The 24,793-nt window shown below is 39.2% G+C and overlaps 1 protein-coding gene and 1 pseudogene across 1 annotated transcript; one reads left to right on the top strand and one right to left on the bottom strand.

Moving 5' to 3' along the window:
• The first annotated feature begins 9,485 nt into the window (after positions 1-9,485).
• Positions 9,486-12,704, top strand: LOC122658615 (annotated as a pseudogene).
• Positions 12,705-15,853: 3,149 nt separating this feature from the next.
• On the bottom strand, positions 15,854-19,506 carry LOC122657619. Its single transcript, XM_043852379.1, has 3 exons — positions 19,212-19,506; positions 16,406-16,513; positions 15,854-16,318 (listed from the first exon to the last, which is right to left on the bottom strand). The coding sequence occupies exons 1-3, from the start codon at positions 19,503-19,505 to the stop codon at positions 16,007-16,009; spliced, it is 714 nt and encodes a 237-aa protein (XP_043708314.1). The 5' UTR covers position 19,506; the 3' UTR covers positions 15,854-16,006.
• Positions 19,507-24,793: the final 5,287 nt, after the last annotated feature.

Genomic DNA, 24,793 nt, shown 5'->3' with positions numbered 1-24,793 from the left:
CAAGGTTTCGACCCCAAAACAAAGTTTTTTAGGTCTGATTTTTTGCAGGTTGCTTATTTTTCACATTTTAAACACAATCCATGAATTATATTCACCAAAAAATCACTGAAAATAGTACTTGTGGTTATTGACCCAAGTTTACTAACGTACACTCTGATACAATACAAACACTAAAATAGTATTATAAATTTATAATTAGTTTACATAATTATAAAGTACTTGAACCATGAATAATACATTGAATCCAAATAAAACATTAAGATGCCTCTCTTCAATTCCATGCGGAGTTTCTTGGTGGGTCTAATCCACGAGCAACGTACCACTAAAGATTGCGAAGCCGTTCCTCCGAATGCACGACATACGTATCCATGATATGTTATGGGATCAATTGGTCTGATAGTCCATTACTGATTGGAAAAAGAAAAACAAAGGGTTGGAATTTAATGTCAAACTCTTTATTGATCTCCCCAACCCACCTGAGAAGCTTTTTGTCATACAAGGGGATGCCTCCGTAAAAATTGCTCTCCTCCTTGAAATGGTAATCTTTTCAAGATCTATGAATCCCAAAAAAAAAGCAAAATCAACAAAACAACACAGCATACAATTTGAACAATTATTGTGGAATAGAATAGAATAGAACAAAATGAATACCAAGAACAACTTCATTTCTCCCAAATATTTCTTCATCAGATCCTTTTCTCCATTTTGAACCAAAAATCTTTGGAAGGATAGACGACTTTGACCCAGAATGGAATTTTAACTAAAGGAAAGAAATAAATAAGGAGAAGAAGATGCAAAAATAAAGAATAGGAGAAGAAGATAAGGCTGTCATTGGTTTGTATGGGAAAAAGAAGGTAGGAATAGAAGATAAGGCTGTGTAGTATGGTTCTGCACCTAAAAGTAAAGATGCTTGGTCTGTGAATTATTGGCATCATGTTCAATTCAGCTAAAATCAAAGAAAAAGCATGCTGATTGGTCATGGTTTTGACCATTTCGATCTATTTTCGATCGAAACCAGGCCGAGTTAAGGGATTTTTAAAAGTTTTAGTCAAACTCATCTCGGAACCTCTCGAAATCGAGACAACTCGACGGTTTCGACAGGTTTTGTTCGAGTTCTTAATCACTGCTTTCAATTAAATACAATAGTGGGTAGGAGTTCAACGCACTCTGATGACTAAAATGGCTAATCTCTCTCGTCTAGTCTCTGATTGATTTGATTCTTTTTATATATAAAAGATTGTTCAAAGGATAAAATCATAACTTCCAACCACAATATCGGATTGATATGATTATTAAACTATTGGAAAGTAACTTAAAGATATATAATTCTCATGTTTTGAGTTTCCAAAAATCCTAAATGGAGAACTTCTCAAAACACCCATGAACTTACTGCCACAACATAAAACTGGCAGTATTCAACTTTTAACATTTCTCCTGAAACTTGTGCTCTTCTTCACACCGGCCACTCCTTGCTCTTTGAGTCTTCAACTTCTCATGTGAGTGTGTAGACCCACTGACTGTGTTGACAACAATGACAATATCAATAACACTTCGCTCAATACGGGTCTGAGGAGCCAGGTAGAGATGTTATTGCTAGACATAGACCAAGTAACCAAGATGCAAGATGAGGGGTAATAACAGTCTTACCTCACCTTATAGATAAGATAAAGAGAAAAAGAAAGAGAATGGTAACACTATATATTTTTCGGGAAAAAGATTTCTGTCCTGCCAGCACTCCCGTGAGTCTATTTCTCTCATCCTCATGTGAAAAGACACTTTTACCACCTTGTTTTAAGGAAGAGAGAGATAGACTCATGGGAATGCTGGCTTAGGCCACACTCCCATACAGAAAACTGCTTCCCATATTTTTTTATTGCCATATAGTGAAATTAAAAAATATAGAAATTTAAATTGTTCTTGGCTCGACCCACCTAGAAACGGCTTTTTGCGAGGCCCAAGTATCTACCACATGGTAGCTTGGATTAAGAGTGCCAATTTAGAACCGGAACCAAAAACCGAATCTAGCTTCATAAAACCAAAATGAATCGAACTAAAAAAACACAAATTTGTTCAGTTTTTGTTTTGCAAAAATAAAATTTCATTCGTTTCGATATCGAGAAAGCCATCTATTTGAACTCAATCGAACCTAAATCGTACTAAAACTGACATGTGCCTTTATTGAGTTGTGTCCTTTGTGTGAAATCACATATTATGGGTTGTGTAAAAAGGATGAAAGATACCAAATTTGATATTGTGGAACCGTATCTTCATGTGGTTGTAATTTTCTTATCAATTTTATTTGTTTTAGCATGTTATTTCCATTTAAAGCAAATTATTGAGTCCATGTATGAACCGAATGAAATTGCATACAAAAATCGAACAAAACCGAATTGAGTCAGTTTGATTACAGTTCATACATATTATATCTTAAATCGGATCGGACCAAAATCGAACATATTGACACCCTTAACTTGGTGCACGGGAGTAGTAACATAAGTATACCCAAAGGAGATATTTGATTGAATTGGAGTAAGAAATTTGACACGTGCCTAATCTAGACGATATCCTCTCTATCCTATGCCAAAAATGTGGCACAAAGATATTTGCCCGCACAAGAAAGCCACTCCATGTGAAGAGGGGGCAGCAAAAGCCTTTTTGCCAAATATAAAATGGTAAAAGGTTAGCTAGGTGGTCGACCCAATTGTTCACCTGTTCCATAATGTGGAAGGATGGATATCTTGATATTAGTTTGCATTGATCATGTGTCCAATTTCAGCCTTAAATTCAATCACTTAGTCTCCCATGCAATAAAAAACCTTCCAATGTATGACCATGTACCCTTCAGGTGGTCCCAGATTTTTCAATGTTTCATTTAATCACTTGGCAAATTTTATTCAGGGATTGGATCTTGATATGGGAGCGAGGGGCCTAGGATCTATATATCAACCAAACAAGCTTAGATATTTAAAAAAACATATAACTCAACTCGAAAGGATGACATTCCACCAAAAGCACTAAAAGGATGTATCCAGTGCACACGACTCCTATCACTGTGGGGTCTGAGGAGGTTCATAATGTACGCAGCCTTACAGCCTTAACACCGCAAAAACACTTGTTATAATTGAAATTGGACATGAACTAAATGGACAAATGAACAATTGTGAGTTGTATGAAACCCTACACCCCCTTTTGTGAAGGCAACCCTTGAATTAAAATATTTGGTGTACATGAAGGATAATCTTTTAATTAAACTTTGGGGAAGTCTAGCTAAGATTGCCATTAAAATATTCCAAATAGAGTGCTTGCCACTACAAGATTACATGGTTTTTAATTGAACATCAGGAAAGTCCAACCCTTAATCCAATCCTTAATCTATTTAACATCTTAAGGGGTGATACCCATATATATATAATAATAATAAACATGAATTACATGTGGAGGTCTATTCAATCAATCTCAACCCATCACAATAAAGGAAATTATTAATTTAAAAAAAGTTCGATTTTTGTGTATAATCGTGGATTTTGTTTCTATCCAAGGGTTCAAGTATGACCGTGCATCATACACGGTACTACATGAAACTTTTCTTTTTAAAAAATAAATTGAGAAGAAAATATTACTTTCATGAGTCAGGAGATCCAGTTGCGACAAATTTGAGCGTATAAATGACAAAGGATTTAGATGAAAAAAATATATTAAATCGTAGATTGGTACATCAAAGGGTACAAGTTGATTATTTTTTTGGGTAAACAAATCAAGATAACGGATGAAGCCTATGTTTACCCAAAAAAAAAAAAGACAAAAGATGAAGCCTATACAATTTGGATCCTTTACTGTAGAGCTGGCCGGCTGGATCCTAATGCCAAGATACAGCAAGGCGGTAAATGATTGCCTTACCCCCACTAGGGCAGCTCGGCAGTAGAAGATCTGAATCCAAACCTATAAGGGGGTGTATGGATTTAGATCCTCTCCAATGAAGTCTGCGCTCAATAAGTGCCCAATGAGCATTCAACGGCTGCACACGTTGGGTGCACGTCGGGATGTGTGCCTTCGTGCATCTCAATACACGCACAACACCTCAACTGTCAAATGACTCATTGGACTCTCCAATGTGTTGGAGAGGATGTTGATCCCAATGTGGTTTTTGACACGACAGTAAGAGTCCAAAAAATGAAGATAAAAATATATAAGAGGTATCCTAGTCGCGTGGCTTCTGTGCCAGACATAAGAGCATGTGAAAGTACCATTCTGCCCCTATAAAATAAAAAATTTCATCTATGTTGATGCCTTTGTATGTACTATAATTGACCCAACACATCTATACTGGTGCACGTGCTACACGACCTGAACGCAATTGTGTGACAAATAAATGGCAACTTATGAAATTCAATAAGACCAACGTTTTGTGGGTTTGAGACTTGAGACTTCAAACTTGAAATATGCATTGTGTCCCCAAGGCAAGCAAGTAGGGATGTAAATGGATAGTTTGAAAATTCGAATTCGATTCATTTCTTATCCATTTAGATATTCATGTCAAAGGGAATATGAATCCAAATTCAGATATTCCAGAACATAATCTTTTCTTTATATGCACCCCGACAACTTTGCAATTGACTAACTCAAAATAGGACCAAATCAAAATCTAAACCTAACCATGAATGAACCAGAACCTAAGCCAAAGTGGTTTACAACTAGGGGTGTAAATGAATAGTTAAAATCCATTTCCGTATCCGTGTCCGTATCCGTTTAGCACTATCCGAATCCGTTCGAAAACTAAACGGATGCGGATACGGATAGGCTATAGCTATCCGAAAAGCTATATTTACATGTAAACGAATAAAATATCCAATCCATATCTGTGTCCGTATCCTTTTAGCACTATCCGAATCCGTCTGATAGCTAATTGGATGCGGATGCGAATATAGCACTATCCAAGCCGAATCCGATCCGTTTACAGCCTTATTTACAACCTTGAATCGATGGTTTAAGTAATTAGTATCGTTTGAGTCCGGCTCAGCTCCTCGTACGAGGAGGGAGATATTTCTCCTTGTACGCTGGTTACTTGCCATCTGTACACCACAAAACCCAATACTTGTTCGTACCTCCTTTCCTTTAATAAAGTTGGAGAGGTGGAATAAAAAAAGAAACTTCAATTAGTTGATTAAACTATACATAAAGAGTGGGCCTAGTGATTCACCTGCATCATTTGTACATGGCACGAGGTGCCTATAGTATAGTCCTCCTTTTATTACCTATATCTTTGTGTATATATGTAGGCCAAATGTTCTCTATGTCGGGCGCAGGCTGGACCAGACATATGGCGGTGGCCAAAATGATCATCCTGGCCTTTGAATGGTAGGAATACTCAGTCCATGTGTCTAAGCACAGGTTGCATTGTGGCACAGAGAACATCAGCCCATACATTTATATATAGGAAAATTTATGAAACACCCCCTGAAAATGGGTCGATACTTAGATCACCCTCTCATATTTGAAAATATTCAGATCACCCCCTCTACACTAACGGTGTTAGTCTGTTGTTAGTTATTGGTGTAAAATGATTATTTTACCCTTATACTAAATCATTAGAATTAAATTTACAACACTACCCTTTCCTATTCTTCTCATCTTGTGTTTCTTCGAACCCTAGCCTCAATTTGTGTATCCAAACCAGACGAAACCCCAACCCAAGCTTCCTCATCTTTCTTATCTGAACTCATTGAAGCATCTCTAGCTTTCTCACCATCGGCATGGGCTGTTGCAGTAGCATCAGCATCAGACCCATTAATAATCTGGGACAGAGACCTCGAAGCAAACCCTTCAGAGAGAAAAGCCGAGAAAAGCCCTTTCGGGTTTGAAATCAATGCTCTCCAATCACTTCCGTTTCTACTATTACAGAGTATTACCCATTCACCAGAAATCTACATGTGTACAAACAAAATCTTCCATTTAAGACGGCATTGAAACCTAGGGTTTTGAATTCAAATCCTTCCCAGGTTCACAAATGGCACCAATACAACAACAAAACCAGTTATCAGGGTGAAAACTTCAAGGTCAGCAATGGCTTTAGAGATTCAACAGAGATTTTGAAGAGCTAGAGAGAACAGAACAATCAGTCTTCGTTATTCGATAATCCAACTAGCAAACAAAAAAAAAAAAAAAGGAACAAAAGAAGAGATTACGAGACGATAGTCTCTTTGCCCATTTTAATGAAGACTGGTATTTTTCTATTTGATTTTTGTCTTGGGGTTTTGTGGTGGGAGAAACAGGGAGAGCTAATCATGAGGTGCAAGGATCGTCGGAGATTCACGGCGTCTGACGCCCTACGATTGGTCGCCGGCCTATCACCACCCTTCGTCGGGATTATTGGGCCGCCGTCACAATGTTTTGGCAGCCATTCACGGCGTTTCCTTGAGGTAGAACCCTAAGGGTTTCATTTGTCTTTCCGTTGATTTGGGGAAGAAGAGGGAATATTCCCCTTTGATTCCCCTCATCCTTATAAACTTAAAAAAAATTGGGTTTTTAGATCTAAGGGTAAAAAGTAACTTCACATTAATCAAAGGGTAGTTTAGGGATTTAAATTTATTTAACTGGGTGACATATCTAAGGGTAAAATAGTAATTACACTCTTCTCAAGGGTAGTTTAGGGTTTTCAAAAAATTTAACTAGCTGACTTCATTAGTTAACTAACGGTAGGGTCTAATTTGAGTATAGGGCTCTAATGCAGGGGGTGATCTGAGTATTTTCAAATATGAGAGGGTGATCTGAGTATTAACCCATTTTCAGGGGGTGTTTCGTAAATTTCCCTTGTATATATAGGGAAAGAGAACACTAACTGCACATATGAAATGATCATCACGCCTTTGAAAAATTCCTTCTTTCTATGGGGGTGTGGCGGGTCATTTTGCGTACCTTGTATCTAGGCGTAGGGACAGTGCACCACACGTACCCAATTAACATTCTTTCTCCATATATATATGGAAAAACGTTCTCTCTGGGGAACACAAGGGCCACGCACTTGAGGCAGTCAATGAGAGAGAATGCATTTGCATCTCAAGGGTGGAATTTTCACCTTTTATGGGGGTGGGGAGATCATTTCGCTCCCCCACCCCACCATCCAAGCACACAACATTTTCCCCATATATAAATATCAATCTTTTTTAGCTAGTATCATGGTGGGGGAAGGCAGAATGACAAATGAGTATCTTTAATATCATTTTCACTATAATTTTTTATGAAAGTGTAATCACACAAACCACACACCAATCCCAAAAAGGTTAACCGACCCTTGGATCGTAGAATGGCGGATATCATTGTCATTATAATTGGGTAAAAATAATCATGACAATAAATATGATTCATTCATCATATATGAAACAAGAATATTAAAGGTTCAGTCCGAAAGAAGGGAAATGGACCATGTATTCTTATTGCAAATAATATTATTTGGTTCTAGGAACATGTTGTTATACGCTATCACGTCTTCTATTACTTTAATAATAATTTTCTTAAAATATCATATTTTTATGAATAATTTATTAAGAGTAAGGGAGGAAATGATATGATAGGGTGATAAGAACAAAGCTCTTAAAAAGGAGTTGACTGAAATAGTGAAAACAACTTGAGACGACGACAACTTACAGCGACCCTCTCTCATTCTCTACCTGATAAGTACCCCCAAGTCTCCCTCGGAGCTCCAGCCGTTTGCCACCCTATGACCCTTCACCCCTCCCTCCGCATTTTCTAGGACCCAAAGAATCCAAGAGAAGAATCCTCTCTTGGATTCCTTCCTCTCTGATCTCACCAGAGTTTTTTTTTTGATAAATTGATCTCACCAGTGTAAAATATTGGGATTCTTATTTTTAGAGGAGATAAAATGGAATTTGGTGTAAGGAGTTAGGACAGATAATGGCTTTATATAGTGGGTTTATTTGACTTTTGTCATGCCACTTTGCAGAAAAGCCATTGTTGCCTTGTGGGTCCTGCCAGAAATCAAGCATTAGCATATTTAATGCTTCTCTTTGTGATGTAGGCAAATAATATTACTAATTTCTTAAACCCTTTCTTAATTTAATGAATTGGGTAAATAATTAAGGGGGAAACAATATTAATTATTTGCTTTGTAGATTTGAAGTCAATGCTTCAATGGAGTCTGGTTCACTTGTTTATGTTACTTTTACTTTTTTCCTTCTGTTTTATTTGCATTATTTATGTGGTTTTACTGTTATAGTTAAATCAGGAGAGATAAGTTATTTTTGGCGATAGGAGAAATAATGAGGGAGGAAAAGAGCAGGGACAATCAATGCAAAAATGTTTGGATTGACCAACTCAAGTAATGAGAAGTTGATGGCAAAGAATAGTTTGCTTTTAATTTTATTGCAGAGGTAGTCAGGTCAGGCAGAGGAGAAAAACTTAAAGAGAGTTTGGTGGAAGCAGAGGGGTTGGTGGAGCTGTTATCACTGTTGCTTTCTTTTCTCTGTTCCACAATCAACTCTCTGGGTTTTGATGGTTTTTTTTTTTTTTTTTTTTTTTTAATGGGATTGGAGTCTAGGCCTTGTTTTGTTTTTGACCCTTTTACTCTCTTATCTTTACTCTGCTGTATTCACGTTTTAAGGTGAGTAGTTTTTTCAGGTTTGGAAATCATTTCTGGGTTTCTTTTTCTTGATCTAGGGATTCTTGGAGGGGGTTTTTGGTGTCGGGTTCTTTCGGTCCTGTTTTGCTTCTGAATCCATCTTTACTAGGACTCTGGGAGGTCAATTTTAATTCTTTTAGAGGAAATATTTTTTGAGTCTTTGCTGGGTTGTGTCTCGGGATCGTGTGATTAAGTTTTGGGATTTGAGGTTGCTTTACGTTTTAGCTGAGCGCTGGATTTGTTCCGGACTCTCTGGTTTTCTGGGAGGAGATGTCTCATGTCTGAGAATGTGGAGCTTCTTTCTTCTATGGGATTGAAACCTGGAGTTTGTTGTGTGAGATCTTTTGCTCTCTCATCTTTTGGATTTTTGATGTGGTGAGTTGTATCTGAATTGAATCTTGCCTTGGATTCTGTGGCGCAGACCCGGACTAAAATTAGGGTTTGTCTGATCAGGTTGAAGGTCAGAGGAAAACCGGAACTTTCTTTGGTTCTTTTCCCTTTTCCCTTCTTTTGGACTGAGCCTTGGTGATCTTGTTAAAGTTCTGGGTGTTAATGGAAGAATCTCTGATTCGGAGTGTTTGAATGTTTTGGATAAAGTAAAGCCTCCGCGGTCCAGCTATAGTTTGGACAATTGCTGATTCCATGCGATTTTCCCTCCTCAAATTAGGGTTTTGATTTTCGAAAGCAGAGGTTTGATTTTTTTCGGAAAGCTCCCATTCCTTTTGCTTTCTGTTGGACCTACACTGAATTTGTTTTTGTGGGGGTTTGTTAGATGGGCTGACACCTGCGTTCTGGGTGCGCTGTGGCTGTTTCTTCATTTCTGGATTTCCCCGTCAAAGATTGATTTTGTGAGGATCATTTCGATCAATGCATCTTTCACTATGGAAGCCTATATCCCACTGTGCGTCCCTATTCCTGGAGAAGAAGAGTAGGAGGAGAAATGGTTCGGATTCGACAGAGGAAGGCAATGGCAATCCTTCCACCCTCCGGCAGTTGCAGGAGAATAAGCTCAGAGAGGCTCTCGAGGAAGCATCGGAAGATGGGTTACTCGTCAAATCGCAAGACATGGATTCTCAGACCTTGAACAATCAAGATGGGAGCCTCGGCAGGTCGAGATCCCTCGCTAGGCTCCACGCTCAACGAGATTTTCTCCGTGCCACTTCACTCGCTGCTGAGCGTATCTTTGAGACCGAAGACTCCGTTCCTGACCTCCACGAAGCCTTCACCAAGTTCCTCATCATGTACCCCAAGTATGAATGCTCCGAGAAGATCGATCAGCTGAGATCGGATGAGTATGGCCACCTCTCTGACATGGTTGCCAAGGTATGTCTCGATTACTGTGGCTTTGGGCTCTTTTCTTATCTTCAGACTCTTCACTATTGGGAGTCTTGTGCCTTTAGCCTTTCCGAGATAACTGCAAACTTGAGCAACCATGCTCTCTACGGTGGTGCCGAGAAAGGCACTGCGGAACACGATATAAAGACTAGGATTATGGATTATTTGAACATCCCTGAGAATGAGTATAGCCTTGTATTCACTGTCAGTAGAGGTTCTGCCTTTAAATTGCTGGCCGAATCATACCCTTTCCAGACGAACAAGAAGTTATTGACCATGTTCGACTATGATAGTCAGTCTGTTAATTGGATGGCTCAGAGTGCAAAAGACAAAGGTGCAAAGATTAACAGTGCTTGGTTTAAGTGGCCAACGCTGAAACTCTGCTCCACGGAGCTGAGAAAGCAGATCACCAACAAGAAACGGAGGAAGAAGGATTCTGCAGTTGGGCTATTTGTGTTTCCTGTTCAGTCGAGGGTCACCGGAGCCAAGTATTCATACCAGTGGATGGCTCTGGCACAGCAGAACAATTGGCATGTCTTGCTTGATGCTGGGTCTTTGGGTCCCAAGGACATGGATTCACTCGGCTTGTCTCTCTTCCGACCAGATTTTATCATAACATCATTTTACAGGGTATTTGGGTCTGACCCTACTGGCTTTGGATGCCTTCTCATCAAGAAATCTGTTATGGGAAGCTTGCAAAGTCAGTGTGTGTACAGTGGGTCTGGGATGGTGAGGATTGTGCCTGTTTTCCCCCTGTACCTGAGTGATTCGGTGGATGATCTGGACGGTTTGACTGGAATTAAAGACGAGGAAATAGATGGGAATGAGGAATTGACACCTCAAACTCACCAGGGTTCACAATTACCTGCTTTTTCAGGAGTATTCACTTCTGCACAGGTGAGGGATGTGTTTGAGACAGAGATGGAACAAGATAACAGCTCTGACAGGGATGGTGCCAGCACAATATTTGAAGAAACTGAGAGCATTTCAGCTGGGGAAGTAATGAAGAGCCCTGTTTTCAGCGAAGATGAATCATCAGACAACTTGTTTTGGATTGATTTGGGTCAGAGCCCATATGGATCTGACCATTCTGGCCCGTTGAACAAAACGAAGCCAGACTCTTCTCCATTACCGCCCTCATGGTTTACTGGCAGGAAAAACAATACAAGGCTCTCTCCAAAACCAGCATCAGTGATATCTAGGAGTCCAATCTACGATGACAGACGGGTAAACCTCAGGCCACGTGAAGATCATGTCATATCTTTTGATGCGGCTCTATTATCAGTCTCACAGGAACTAGACCGTGTCAAGGAAGTCTCTGAAGAGGAACAGTTTGCAGAAACAGATCGTGAAAAGGATGTAGATTCTCAGCATGTCAATGAAATTGAGGAAGAAATCAGGGAAGAATCACTTACTGGTTCTAGGTTGTATTCTAAAGTAAATGGATCTGCACTCAAAGATCCTTCCAGCATTAAGCATGGTAGCCAACAGAGTGGCTCAACACCTGAAGTATGCGGAGAGACCCCTGAAGTATGCCGAGAGACAAATGAAAGCGCAATAAGGAGAGAAACAGAAGGTGAGTTTAGGTTGCTGGAAAGGAGGGAAGGTAACAGATTTGGTGGAGGTAGATTCTTTGGCATGGAGGAGAATGAAAGAGTTATGAGCATGGGTCGGAGGGTATCCTTCAGCATGGAGGACAACCGTAAGGAGCATCTAAGTCATACTCTAGAGCCTGGAGAAGTTTCTGCAGCTACACTTGGAGACGACGAATCATTTAGTGATGGAGAAGATGCGGATGGACTAGAATGAGATAGGAGAGAGCCTGAGATAATATGCCGGCATCTTGACCATGCTAATATGTTGGGTCTCAATAAAACTACCCTCAGACTGCGGTACCTGATCAATTGGCTTGTGACCTCATTACTGCAACTTCAGTTACCTGATTCAGATGGTACCACAGGAAAGCATCTTGTTCATATCTATGGTCCGAAGATCAAATATGAAAGGGGTGCAGCTGTTGCTTTCAATGTGAAGCACAGTAGTGGGCGGCTAATTAGCCCAGAAATTGTTCAGAGGCTAGCTGATAGACATGGCATATCTCTGGGCATCGGTTTCCTTAGTCATATACGAGTTGTGAACAGCCCAAAACAGCACAGTGGGGCATTAGATCTAGATGACACTTCCTTGTGCAAACCAATGGTGAACGGTCGCCAAGACAGTAAAAATGCATTCTTTCGGGTTGAGGTTGTCACAGCATCCCTTGGCTTTCTAACTAATTTTGAAGATGTGTATAAAATGTGGGCCTTTTTGGCCAAGTTTCTTAACCCTTCATTTGTTGAAGGGGACAGACTACCCACTGTCCCCGAGGGTTCAGAAACGTAATATATGCTAGTGGTATGTATGTTTTATTTCAAGTTTGTAGTGAGATGGACTCCACTGCTGCCAAACCCTCTCCCACCTTTTTCCAAAAAGACATGTGATAACCAATCTTAGTGGTATCTGTATCTGAGCTGGAGGGGGTTGGAGATCCAGAAGCAGTCTTTTGATCTTCATGGAGTGATTTTCCATGAGCGGGTGGATTTATTTATTCTTGTTTTTATTTTCCCTTACTTCGTTGGTATGTATTTTTTCTTGGATTCATGTAGAGGTTGCTTTAGAAGAAATTTGTATCATCTCAAGGAGACGTTCAGAACTAGAAACATCAATGAAATGGGCAGAGCAGAAACAAGTTCCACAATTTTGCAATCCTTTCTCTTGCTATCCACCCTAATCCCAAATCTCTTTTTTTGTGCGCAATAATTTATCTTTTATCATAATCTGTATGTATAAATTGGGTGTGTTTTACTAAATGGTTTGTCTGTTTGACCCGTATGTATTCTGTAGTTTAACCCTCAGGGGTTGCAACATAGGACTGATAAGATAGACATTGGAACTCTGTATTGAAAAATAGACAGTGAAAAGTAAAAAAGAAAGCTTATGTTTTGGAGACGCGGTGGAAAAGAAAGTAGGGGCAGTATATTAAGCAGGTCTTCTGATGCTTGTTCAAGGGAATGTGTCTTCGTTTTCAAAATATATTGGGATTTTATATATGTCCCCTTCTGATGCTAGTTTTTTATTTTTCCTTTTAATGCTTCAGTGGGTTCTTCAGAGTGTTATATGATCTGTTTCAGTGACGATGTTTTTTCTCTAAATCTGAAAACATGGGTGTGCGACTGAAGTTGCCTCAGGCCTATGTTTCTGTCTGCTTCTCTTTCACCCACTTTCACATATTTGAATTCAGGTTATGTTGCTGTGAAATTGATGGCAATTTGGGTTATTAGTCTGTTCAATGAAAGATCAAATTTTCCATAACAGGGTTGTTTACTGGATTGCAGTCCAAGGCCATGAGGTTTCTGCAGTTCCTTATTGTTGGTGACGGATTTTCTTTTTTGTCGGGTGCTGGGTTTGTGGTTCTTTTTCTCTAATTTACTCTCGTTACTGTTATTTGGTTTTGTTCTCTTTGGCTTGGCAGTCTATTTAGTGAAGTTCCCCTCACAGCCTCCAAACCGCCATGCCTTCCCCAATAGGAGGTTGGCCTCTGGCCGGAAAGCTTTGCTGAGCTTATGTGAGCAATAATGCGTTTGCATGTTAAGAATTAGATCTTTGAAAGATTGCAGACCCTGAAAAACTGAAGTAATTGAAAATTTTCACCCCATTTTAATCTATGACGAAAAAGACTAGCGTTTAGCAAAGAAAACGGATGCATTAACATGCAATGTCTTTCGCGTAATGGTAGTTTTGATCATAATTCTAGAGAAGCTGGGTGGGCATCTGTTATGCTATGTAATTCTCAGTATATTTTTGCATCTATGAACTATGGTGGCTCAGGATGTGCTCAAGATTTGGAGGCCAAAGGAATCCTGCTGGGTTTGCAAAAGTCAAGGGAGTAGGGATATGAAAGAATAGAGGTTTGGACTTTGGACTGATAGTTTGCAACTAATGGATGGCTTATGCAGGGAGTCGAGATTGATGGCCTTGGATCTAATATTATGGTTTCTGTTGGATCTGTAATTATTGTTAAAAGGATAGACAAATGATCTGAGAGACTCATAGAGTTGCAAGAATGGCTAGGATCTTAAAGAAGCAACAAACAGTGGTGGTGGATGTAACTATCTTTTCTCTTTTATTTAGTTTTCCTTGTCAAAAAAAAAAGGTGGGTGAGCACCTAGATCTGCTTGCTATCGACCACATGGCTTACTGGTTAGGGGCTGAACTTTTATAAACATTTAGACCTTAATGTTCCCTATCACATACTAATTTTCAGTCCAATCAGGGTTGGCCCTACCGTAAACAAAAAAAAATGGAGAAACCCAGGATTACCAAGAGAGTGTGCATGGATATACTTGATATCATATACAATTAATTTGAGGCTAAAATTTGGCACAGGGTCAATTTAGACTATTTCCTAAATATGCATCCATCAATTGTCACACACACTACTGTCATAAAAATAAAATAAATTTTTTGTCACACTCCACCACATATCAAAATAGATGCATCCATCCATACACCAATTTTACCCATGAGTTGAAACCACAAAATCCTTTCTTGAGTGATGTTAAGAAAGTTGCAGAACACCTCTTGCACCTATTAAAGGAAAAACCACACCATAACCCAGCTTTATTTTTCGGACTTAGTGAACCTTTTCAAAAAATTTCCTTGTGTTTGGACTTTAGTTTCCTTTTTCTGAATAATAATTACTGGGCCATGCCCATTAAGTTATGTTTGGCATGCAGATAAATAGATAATGGAATTTAACTTTTTGGCTTTTGCAAAGTGGGTTCTACTGCTACATTTCCAAAAGTTGTTTTGGCTGTGGATGTTTTTAACCGGACCCTGCTGTTGTGACCTGATGATGGTGACCAAAGAGAGCTGCAAAGTTGGTCCAGTGAATATGGTGCACCTCAAGTGTTCACCATTGGATCAGGTGATCCTCAAAAGAGATTACCAGTGGTGAACACATGATCCCTGTAGCTCGGTTTTTGGTAGCTCGGTTTTTGATAGTCTTATAATAACACTAACATCCATCATCTCTCTCTCTCTCTCTTTCTCTCTGTGTTTTTGATAGTCTTATAATAACACTAACAGTCATCTCCCTCTCCTTCTCTCTGGGCTTTATCTTAGGATCCTGAAGAAGGTCATAATAGAGAGACCCTTGGTTCAAAATATTAAAAAAAAAAAAAGATGTACCCAGCACACGAGGCTCCCGCTACTGCGGTGTTTGGGGAGGGGGTCATAATGCACGCAGCCTTACCCTTGTTTTCACAGGGTGGGCCTTGGTGGAACGGTAAGGTTGCTCCATTGTGACCAAGGCAAAACATCTGTTCAATCAAATTATAGACCTGGTTCCCAAAAAAACCAGAAACTGCTGTACTAGAAAAATGCTCTAGAGAGGGGCTATAATAATATGCATGCCAGACGAAACACAATCTATCTCTCATGGGGTAGTATTAGAATCCATTGATTTACACAGCATCTCAAAAATGGAAAAAAAGGGTGTCTGCTTATTTCTGTCTCTGATCATGTAGAATTGTTTCTGAAAAATTGAATCAAATGTCATACTTTTGTACCGTTACATCCGTCAAGCAGTTATGTAGCCTTTATCTGTTGATAATTTCTTTAAGGTGTTTAAGATCTTTTCGACTCCAAAATAATCATACATATCACTCATATTGTAGTGATGTAATTGCCTGAGCACCCGAACGAACTATAGACATGGGATTTTGTTGTAATTGATGTTTAATCAACAGGGTAAAAGATATGTTTGATAACATAATTTCAAATCTTCAACCATTTGACTTCCTTTTATGGTCATCCAGACGAGAAAAATCACCATTAAAAATTTTGGAGCAGAAGTGTCTAGAGATAATATATTTGAACATTAATTACATTGTGTGATGCATTAGTACAGGAAACTTAGAATGTCCATGTTCCAGAGGTCAGAAGAGAGGCAGATACAACATGCTACAGCTTAATGATGAACAAGAAAATACCTACCAGCTAGAAAATATTGTTGAATTGGCTCGTAAGAGAATCCCTTAGGTCGGAATACAGACCAAAGAGGGAGTACTGCCGGATATTTTTCACTTCATACCATGAGTTAAGCCCCTCATAGTTCTTATCTGTACCTGAGAATGCCAATTGTATTCCGATGTTGCAGTCAACAGATCCTCCCTTGCTTTTACAAGTGGAGAGTTGGATTGCACAGTCCTGGTGATTGAGGCAAATGAGAGATGATTCTCCAGAACATTTTGCACACCCATCTTTCTTCCAGAACAAGTTCTGTAGTGTACCCTTTTCAAATTCCAGTATCTTCGCAGACATACAAGCATGTGTTAGACAATGAGATCAAAAGAAAAAAAATAAGACCAGGAATGCCAATTTCCATATTGATCTTACCAGAGTAAAACTGGTTATGATGTGGCTACTATCTGCAACAAAAACAGGGATTGATCTAGCTGCATATTTTCGTCCAGCAAATGCTACCATGTAACCGCCATGCATATTCTAGGAAAGAAGGGGGAAACCCATTGAGTTATTTCATTTAGTGATATGGAGATAAATGGTTTAGGATTATTAAATAAAGTGCCTCATCAAAGATTGACAGTTGAATACCAAAATCTGCAGATAATAATAAAACTACTACAACTTTTACACTAGATTGAGGACTATGCCAGCTGGTTGCAATCCAAAAACCATACCCACTGATGTAAGTTTCAATTATCTAGGAACCCTCTCTGAGGAGGTTGGAGGATATTAGGTCTGCAAACCAGAAAATAAGTTTAACATTTGTCATTTCTTCCCTATGCAGAATGGGTTCATGTTGTGATGTTAAGAATGAAAGCAAACTTTCTTAAGAACAAGACCATGAAGCTTATTTCTCTTAGGAATGAGTTTCCTGACGGCTTAAGCACCAAAAAAGCAGGTGGGGGCAGGGTGAGGAAGAATACTGCAACCATTAACCTGAAAATATATTGAAAATTGAATTGGAATAATTTCTTCCCCGTGCAGAAGTGTTCATCTCAAGGTTTGGCATGAAGTTGCAATCTTATGTTTGTGAGTTGTGACAATTGAACCTATATATTTATCAGGCACATATCTTGGGATAGTTCAATCGTATCAGACAGCAGGAAGAAAATAAAGCAAACAAGGACAAACCTTACACCCATTCTCCTTTTGATGCAAATTATAATTCAGTCATTCACTTGAAGCACCTTTAAAAAGCTTATACCGAAAAAATGTTGGACATCAAAACAGTAAACAAAAGAGGAAATAACAGAAACATCTAGAACTGGTCTAGGTCTCGAACAAGTGCAGGTTTTTAGCTGCAGCAGCATATCATGGAATGAGTGATGGATGGTATACATTCTAACATATTTTACTGGCTATGCACTTCCACTAAACTATCTATTGCATCAAAGCTTACCATGTTCATTCAGAACAGATATATACCTCATTCAAGAAACTTCCCAAAAAAAGGGGGAAGATAAAATAGAAAATAAGGTATGAATTTTGAGGATCCGACATATCTAAACTCACCCATGTCATATTGTCTGATACAGGTAAATTGGATAAAATGAAGTATATTATATTGGTTGGGAGGGTCAGTGCAGTGGTGAATTGAATTGATATGAATTTCCTCAGTCTTTCCCATTTGATCAATTGCACTTTCTATGGCATCTTACATCAAGATAATTCTAAGCCAAGGAATCTTATATTGGTGGAGGTTGGGTGTGAGATATACAATGCAATTAAGAATTGTGAATGAAATAGGCTTAAATTCTAAAAAGTGTGAATGTTAAGACAGTGAGGACTTGTAACCTTTATAGTGAATTTGGGTGGATAACCAAATATTGGCTATGTACCATATTCAAAGAAAAATTCAAGAAGGAACAAAGGCGCAGATTAGACAATCTGGCGCATCTCTCACACTTAATAAACTTATTTAGCGAAAATATTGGTCCAGGTATTGTAAATTACATGTGGTCTTTTATCTTGGTTGGATGGATCAGTGATGCAATTTTCTGGATTGATGCGCACCCTGCCTTTGCTTTTGATATGCCAACTTTTTATGGCATGCGAGTTCTGGATTCAACTGGCCCTTGCTAGTGATATGTGATTAGACAACTTGAAAGTCGAAATCATTCTCCTTGAGAGTGACGTTTCTATATAAGTTTAGAGCTGCTTCTGTTGGTTCACTATTACTTATCTTTGCTTCTGTTGCTTTTTTCCCAGCAGTATTTTGAAGGATTGGAGTAGACAATCAGGCTCAATCAATTGATAGGCTTATCCTTTTACTGTTTATTTGGAAACATCCTGTCCAAAATATAAGTTCTCTGCAGGGTTCTCTAGAATAGTTTATTGATCAAAATAATAGGATCAGATAGTGAGGACGGTGATATTGAATCCAAGCAGTCTCACTTTCTACCGCTCCAAAGGTTGCTACGTCCTTTATCTCTACCCTCAGCAGCATGGCCAAATTGAACTCAATTAAATCCTATACAGGGCAAGCTTGACCATGAGAGAATTTGTTTAAAATCTTTCAGAAGTCTAGGTAGCCCTTTTGTTTCACCCTTACATATGGGCCTACTTAGTTTAGAAAGGTTAGAAGTCAGAGTACAATATCTGAAAATGGTTCTGTGCTATCCTTGGACTTAGTATAATCCTAAATTTGTTATTGAAGTTTGGAGGCTCATAGTTGGGCAGACAAGCTAACTTGCTAATAGTCTAACAACACATGCCTTCAAAATTTTATTCATCTGTTACTGATTAATCTCATATTGTAATTCCTGTTCTTATTAATCAGTGTTTAATTTGCCAAAAACAAAAATGAAGAATTTCCAGCATAAATACTGCTCTCAAGCTATTGTACAAAAAATAAGGCAAAGGATAAAGGGGGGTGGGGGAGGGAAGGATTGCCAACATTGGACCTTCACTGATAAATGCTGTTAGGCAGAAACTTAAAATTATAACTATGCAAAGAAAAGAATCTAGAGGTTAAATTTATCTAGCGATTTGAAGAGTAGAATCCTAGAAAAACATAGACAATGACATATCCGAAACAGAAAATGCAGATAGATGAAGAGTGTTCCTTTATTTGGGTTTGGGGGTGGGGGTGGGGGTGGGGGTGGGGGGGGGGGGGTGAGTTTCAATGAGGAGAGGATTTGAGTGAGTGAAGAGCCCCTTCCTTTTGTTTTGCACGTACCGGTGAGAAGGTACTGCTGTTGATGGTAAGGAGAGAGATCTCATCAACCTTTGGTCTAAAGACAGCAAGTTGAGCATTCATGCTTGATAGGGGAAGTCGTTTATCACATGGTGAGAGCTGCACCTGGTTTTGGAAGAATGACTCTTTAGTGGAAAATGCAAGCCCGAAGCTAAAACCGTCGAATTTCTGAACCTTTGCATCAGAGCAGGGATCAAATACTATGTTTGAATCGCTTGCATCCACGACTGTCACCGTCAATAGAGCGATCAGTAATGCGATCACCATTGTCCTCATCACTGTCGCTGCATCAGATTCATCAAAAACAAAAAGTAACTTTTCTCTTTACATACCAGAAGAACTTAAAAACCCATCACAAATTGATACCATAAGCCTTAACAGATGAATTTTAAAAATATAATTATTAAAAAACCAAAGAGTTCTATACCAAATTAATCCCGTCATTTGCGAGAGGGACCAAATCCAATAATCCAAACACAATAAAAGGAATATGGATCCGAAGAAACCATTTTATTTTACCTGGAAATGATGAAAGAAATCAGAAACGCTCAGGAAAGAGGGGGATTCGTTCCCCCGATGGATGCCGTTTTCCTCCGCCTCAAGACAACTAGTGCTGTTTCTGAAATTATCATTAACGATTCTCAAAATGTAAAAGACATGAAGAGAAGATGAAGTCGGAACAACATTCTAACTCTGGAGAATAAAACCTCAGATTTGGAAGATGATTTCAGATGTTCATGTCTCTCTCTGTTTCTCTTTTTCTCGCGTACTCTTCTCTTCCCAAGAACGAAACCGCCCGAACGCGTCGAGAGTCGAGATTTCCCCATCGTTCGCCAAGCTAGGTGGATCTTGTCGTAAAAACGGTTATGGAAGTTGGAAGGGTTCCGTGTGAATTTACAAAAATATGAAGGACCTCAAATTGCCAGAATACCCCCATCCGTTAGGGGGGCAAAGCAAGATTTCAAATAAAATAGGCTACCTAATTTTTTTTAAAAAAAGCCTTATTCAGTCAAATGCTCTTGCACGTGCTCTTATTGGTCCTGTGCTAATACAGGCGCTCCATGATCAGATAGCGATCTCTTGTCCTTAAAAAAAATCGGACGGCTTGGTGACCTTCCCTCCAAAACGGGGGATTGCTGCCAGGCTGCGTCAGATTAGAGATACCAATCAATTTTACGGGGTAATTATAGGTTTTTTGCATTATTAAACTAGTTCTTATCCATCAAAGAGTCATTCAATACTATCCAATTGGGGCAGGCCCGGGAGGGCAAAGGTCTGAGCCACTTGACCCATCCCATTGCTAATTTGCTATCCCTAAGGAGACTCCTTGTGGTTTCTTCTGGTCTAACCTCAAGGCAAACTTGCTGGTTTGTCCATCATCCAATTCAAAACAAATTGGATGAAAACTTGATACTTCTCATCTACTTAATTGGGATTGAAAACTACCATTTCGTCGAATCAAAAAAGGTTTTGAAGAGCGCAAAAGGTCAGTTCTTTGTGGCTTGTTTGATAAGAGAAACAGAAGACATCCCTCCAAGCCCTCATAAGCTAGTTAGGCGATCCTTACGTTTTTAAATTAGTATAAGCTCTTAGCTACTCTATTATAAGGCTAAAGGGTATTACTTGACTGAAAGAATACTCTCAGCTTACAAACCTATTACTAAGATGCATTAGCATGCCCATTTATCATTGGGACGTTAACACTTTTCTTGTCGCGTTAGCAACGACACTACCAAAAAAGAACGAGCTACGGTCAGTCAGCCTTCCTATGCTTTTTGGACAGAAGATTTATGTTTCCCAAAACTCCTTAGTATTTTTTTGTTTTAATCCCCACAGGAAAAGTAACCCAATGCATTACAGACTTCTTAAGTGTTCCCAAATTTTGAGTGTTCTGTTTGGACTAAGTTTCCTGTCCAAGTCTTTGGACTGGACCTATTGACCCAAAATCAATACAGAATTGCAGAAACACAGTTGTGGGTTACCAAGCCTAATATACATAATTAGATGCACCTAGTGGTCACGGGTTCGAATCGGGAAACAGCCTCTCTGCGAAGCAGGGGTAAGGCTGCGTACATTACGACCCTCCCTAGGCCCCACAGTGGCTGGAGCCTCATGCACTGGGTACACCCTTTTTGTTATCAGGTGAACACAATTGAGCAATCACTCGCCCAAATGACCAATGGCTGCTCGGCTGCTCCTAACTGTGAATAAAGCTGTTTGTTGAATTTCCTTTTCCCAGTCTGGCAGCAAAATAACAGAACAAAATTTCGCTGGGTAGCTTGCAGAATTTCGGATCACCAGTGTAGACCATGTTGATTTTAAATGCAAGTGATTGGTGTAGTTTCTCCCAATAATGTGGAACATGGCATGCCACTGTAAGCCTCTGAGGTACAAAACATGTGGATTCTGATCCCATTTATATGTTGCACATTTCAAAAAATGTTCCCATGGATGGTCTTTTTGCATTTGTATTTGCTGAGACTGAAAACACCAAGGTCTGTTAACAGCACATCCAATCATGTTTCACATTAAGAGAAACTTGTTTCAACATTCTTCGTGTAGGAAGACGCTGCACAGCGAAAATTAATCTGATCAAATCACTACCTTTTAATCCATCCAGAGGCAAAAAGCATCAAGTGGCTCCAATATTTCTGTTTTTACTGATGAGATAGGCAGCTTTTTGCAACATGTGAACTCCATTTGAGACCTGTCAAATGATCAGTCCTGTTCCCACCACCAGCATGTCATAGGATGGTTCCTCTTTCGCAGATCCTGCATGCCCTATACAGATGACTGGTATGAGAATCTCAAAAATTAGTGCAAGACAAGTGCATAACATAGGATCTGATAGATTAGGGAAGCACATGAAGCTCCAATGCCAGCTCCTTAACCAGACACCACAACCAAGAAAGAAACCTAATAGTTCGTAAATTTCAAGAATGAAATATACATGAGCTATAGCATATAATATTAGGACCTTTCTCGTCTCTCATCATTAGAAAAAAATTGTTACTTGAAACATGAAACTCATCCAACAATATAATAAAAAAGAAAAAGAAGTTCTAACACCTCATTCTATTGCTACCGTTGGTTGTAGGAATTTGGGTTTTGAAGATGATGATGAGTTATTAACAGATTGCCAGCAGAAATAATGATGAAGGTAATGTTGGACAAGTGTGTGTCCATCAAACCCGGTTCGGTCTGGTTCAACCCGGTTCACCTTTGTATTGAACATTTATACATTTTAGTTTAATATTGTCACATGCGATATAAACTTTTTGAGCATTATGTGTCTGTAAGTTATACTTAAAATGGTAGTCACGACTAGGGTTTGGGCTGGGCACCCTTATCATATGGTCGTCGCATTGGGTATGCCTAGACATGTGATGTCAGGGTATGAACGCGAGTGCTCACATGTTTGATGTGTGCATTGGCGAAGAATCTACTTTGTCGATTCCCTCATGTATTACTGCCAGATGTAGGAAGGGATAGATATGTGTCGCTGACACCCTGTACTGAGGAACCACATCCGCAAAGTGTGATCGCATTCTTTGGTTCATCAATGACGAGACTCAAGCGAGTCAAAGCCGGTGTTCTGGGAATGCGTGAACACTTTGTGAGTGAAGGAGTTATCCAACACGGTCACCACTGCCCGATTGGGGAACACCAAGATAGAGACTGTCGCATGGTCGGATCGAAATCTGGATCCAGCGCTTTTGGAAATGGTTTTGCAAAATTTATGTTACATAAAATTATACATTATTTATAGTTATTTCAAATAAAGTGTTTTATCGAGTTTTGCGGGACCCAATCGGATGCACAAACGCTCTTATATGGACATGTACTATGGATTGGGGTTTGGCAGTACATGTGCACATGCCCTAGATTCCATAATGATGGTGTTGATTAGTGGGGGGGGTTGTATATGATAAATTGTTATAATATAGGGAGTTATTTGAAATTTGCTAATTTAATTGGATCTTTATTTAATTAATGGATTTGGTACTAATTGTAATTATCCATTAATAATTAAATAAAGAATCTAATTAATACTTTTCCTATTAGATTCTGCTCACCTGTGTAGCACTTTGAGTTTAAACAGAACTGCCAGACTGAGAGAGAGAGAGTCAGACTCTCACTAGGGCTCTATTAAATCTATCTAGGATTTAATTAAACCCTATTATTATAAATAAGGGACCATAAAATGCAGAAGAGTGTAGCTCTCCATGTTTTTGGAGCAGACTCTCTCTCCTACGTTTTTGGTTTCTCTCTCTCCCTCTTGTGATCTCTCTTCTTCTTCTTGCTTCTCTCACCTGTGTTTGAGAGTTAGGGTTTGTGAAACCCTAGATCTGTGCTGAGGAGTTTGAGGGCATCTGGGATTGGAGTGTAGAACTTTGGTAGCACCATTGGAAGTTCAGATCTGTTTGCTTGGAGCGCTCATTGGAGGAAGAACCACTGTCTATTGGAGGAGCAACACTTGAGGCTCACCAGGTTAGCAGTTCTTTATTAATTCCTTCTGTTCATTGATTATTAATATTTATGGGATGCGAAAGAAACTCGAATCGATTAATTTTCGCTGCGTATTCGAGTATGGGATGATCCCCCTTGCCATGTGATGACTAGAGATGTATTTTCTCTGTCCCTAATGTGTGCTATAATTGCGTGGGACACATGAGGGAAGGAGAAACCCTAATAGGGATGCACCAGGGTTCTCATGGGCGACCATGGGAAACCCTAAAATTTATTAGGGGCACCCATGGGACACCATGGGATAACCCAGGGCATGCAATACCCTAATTGGTTTATAACTGGTTTCCTTAGGGAACCATGTTTTGATTCCTGGACCGTTGTTTGACCAACAGGTAATCCCAGATAAAGAGATAAGGAAATTCATGAGGGAAAATGGTAAATAGTAAGAATTCACTTTCAACTTTCACCTAAACAGACAGTTCTCAAAAACCAAAAGCGAAGAGAAATGCAAATAACAATCAATAAAAAGGAAATGCAACTATGAAGAGTTCTTATTCACTAATCCACAATTGGGAGGATGAGAAATTCGAACTCTTAAAATCCATATTCTTGACCTATTTATCAACTTCTTGAGCTTTGAATGGAAACAGAATAAATGCCACAATAGTTTTGCTCTCCTAGCCTTCAAACTTCTCTCCTATAGGAAATATTTAAAATATACAAATGTAAAACAGAAAATATAATAAATCAATATATAGAAATGTAGAAGGGATCAAGAAAACCTTTCAAGTTGTCTTCTTCATCAGTGCTTGAACCAATGCTCTGATGCCACCCTATGCCATTCAGTTCAGCCTTTGCTGGCACTAGACGCACTCATGGATAGTGCTGAACTTCACTCTGTTTTCGATTTTCTGTTCACTCATGATCTGGCCGTTTGCGTGGATGACCGAGTGATGCTATGTGAATATAGATCACCTGGAGGCGGACACAAACATAAGCTCTAGTACCCTTTTTGGTGTATTCTCGAGAGGACTCATCACATATTCCCGAATCGAATGCTGGCATAACGAGCATCAAAGGTTTGGAGCCACCAC

Source organism: Telopea speciosissima, chromosome 4 (assembly GCF_018873765.1).
Source record: "Telopea speciosissima isolate NSW1024214 ecotype Mountain lineage chromosome 4, Tspe_v1, whole genome shotgun sequence".
Classification (NCBI taxonomy): domain Eukaryota; kingdom Viridiplantae; phylum Streptophyta; class Magnoliopsida; order Proteales; family Proteaceae; genus Telopea; species Telopea speciosissima.
The sequence above is the reverse complement of the archived record's forward strand: the minus strand, read 5'-3'. Positions and strand labels throughout refer to the sequence as shown.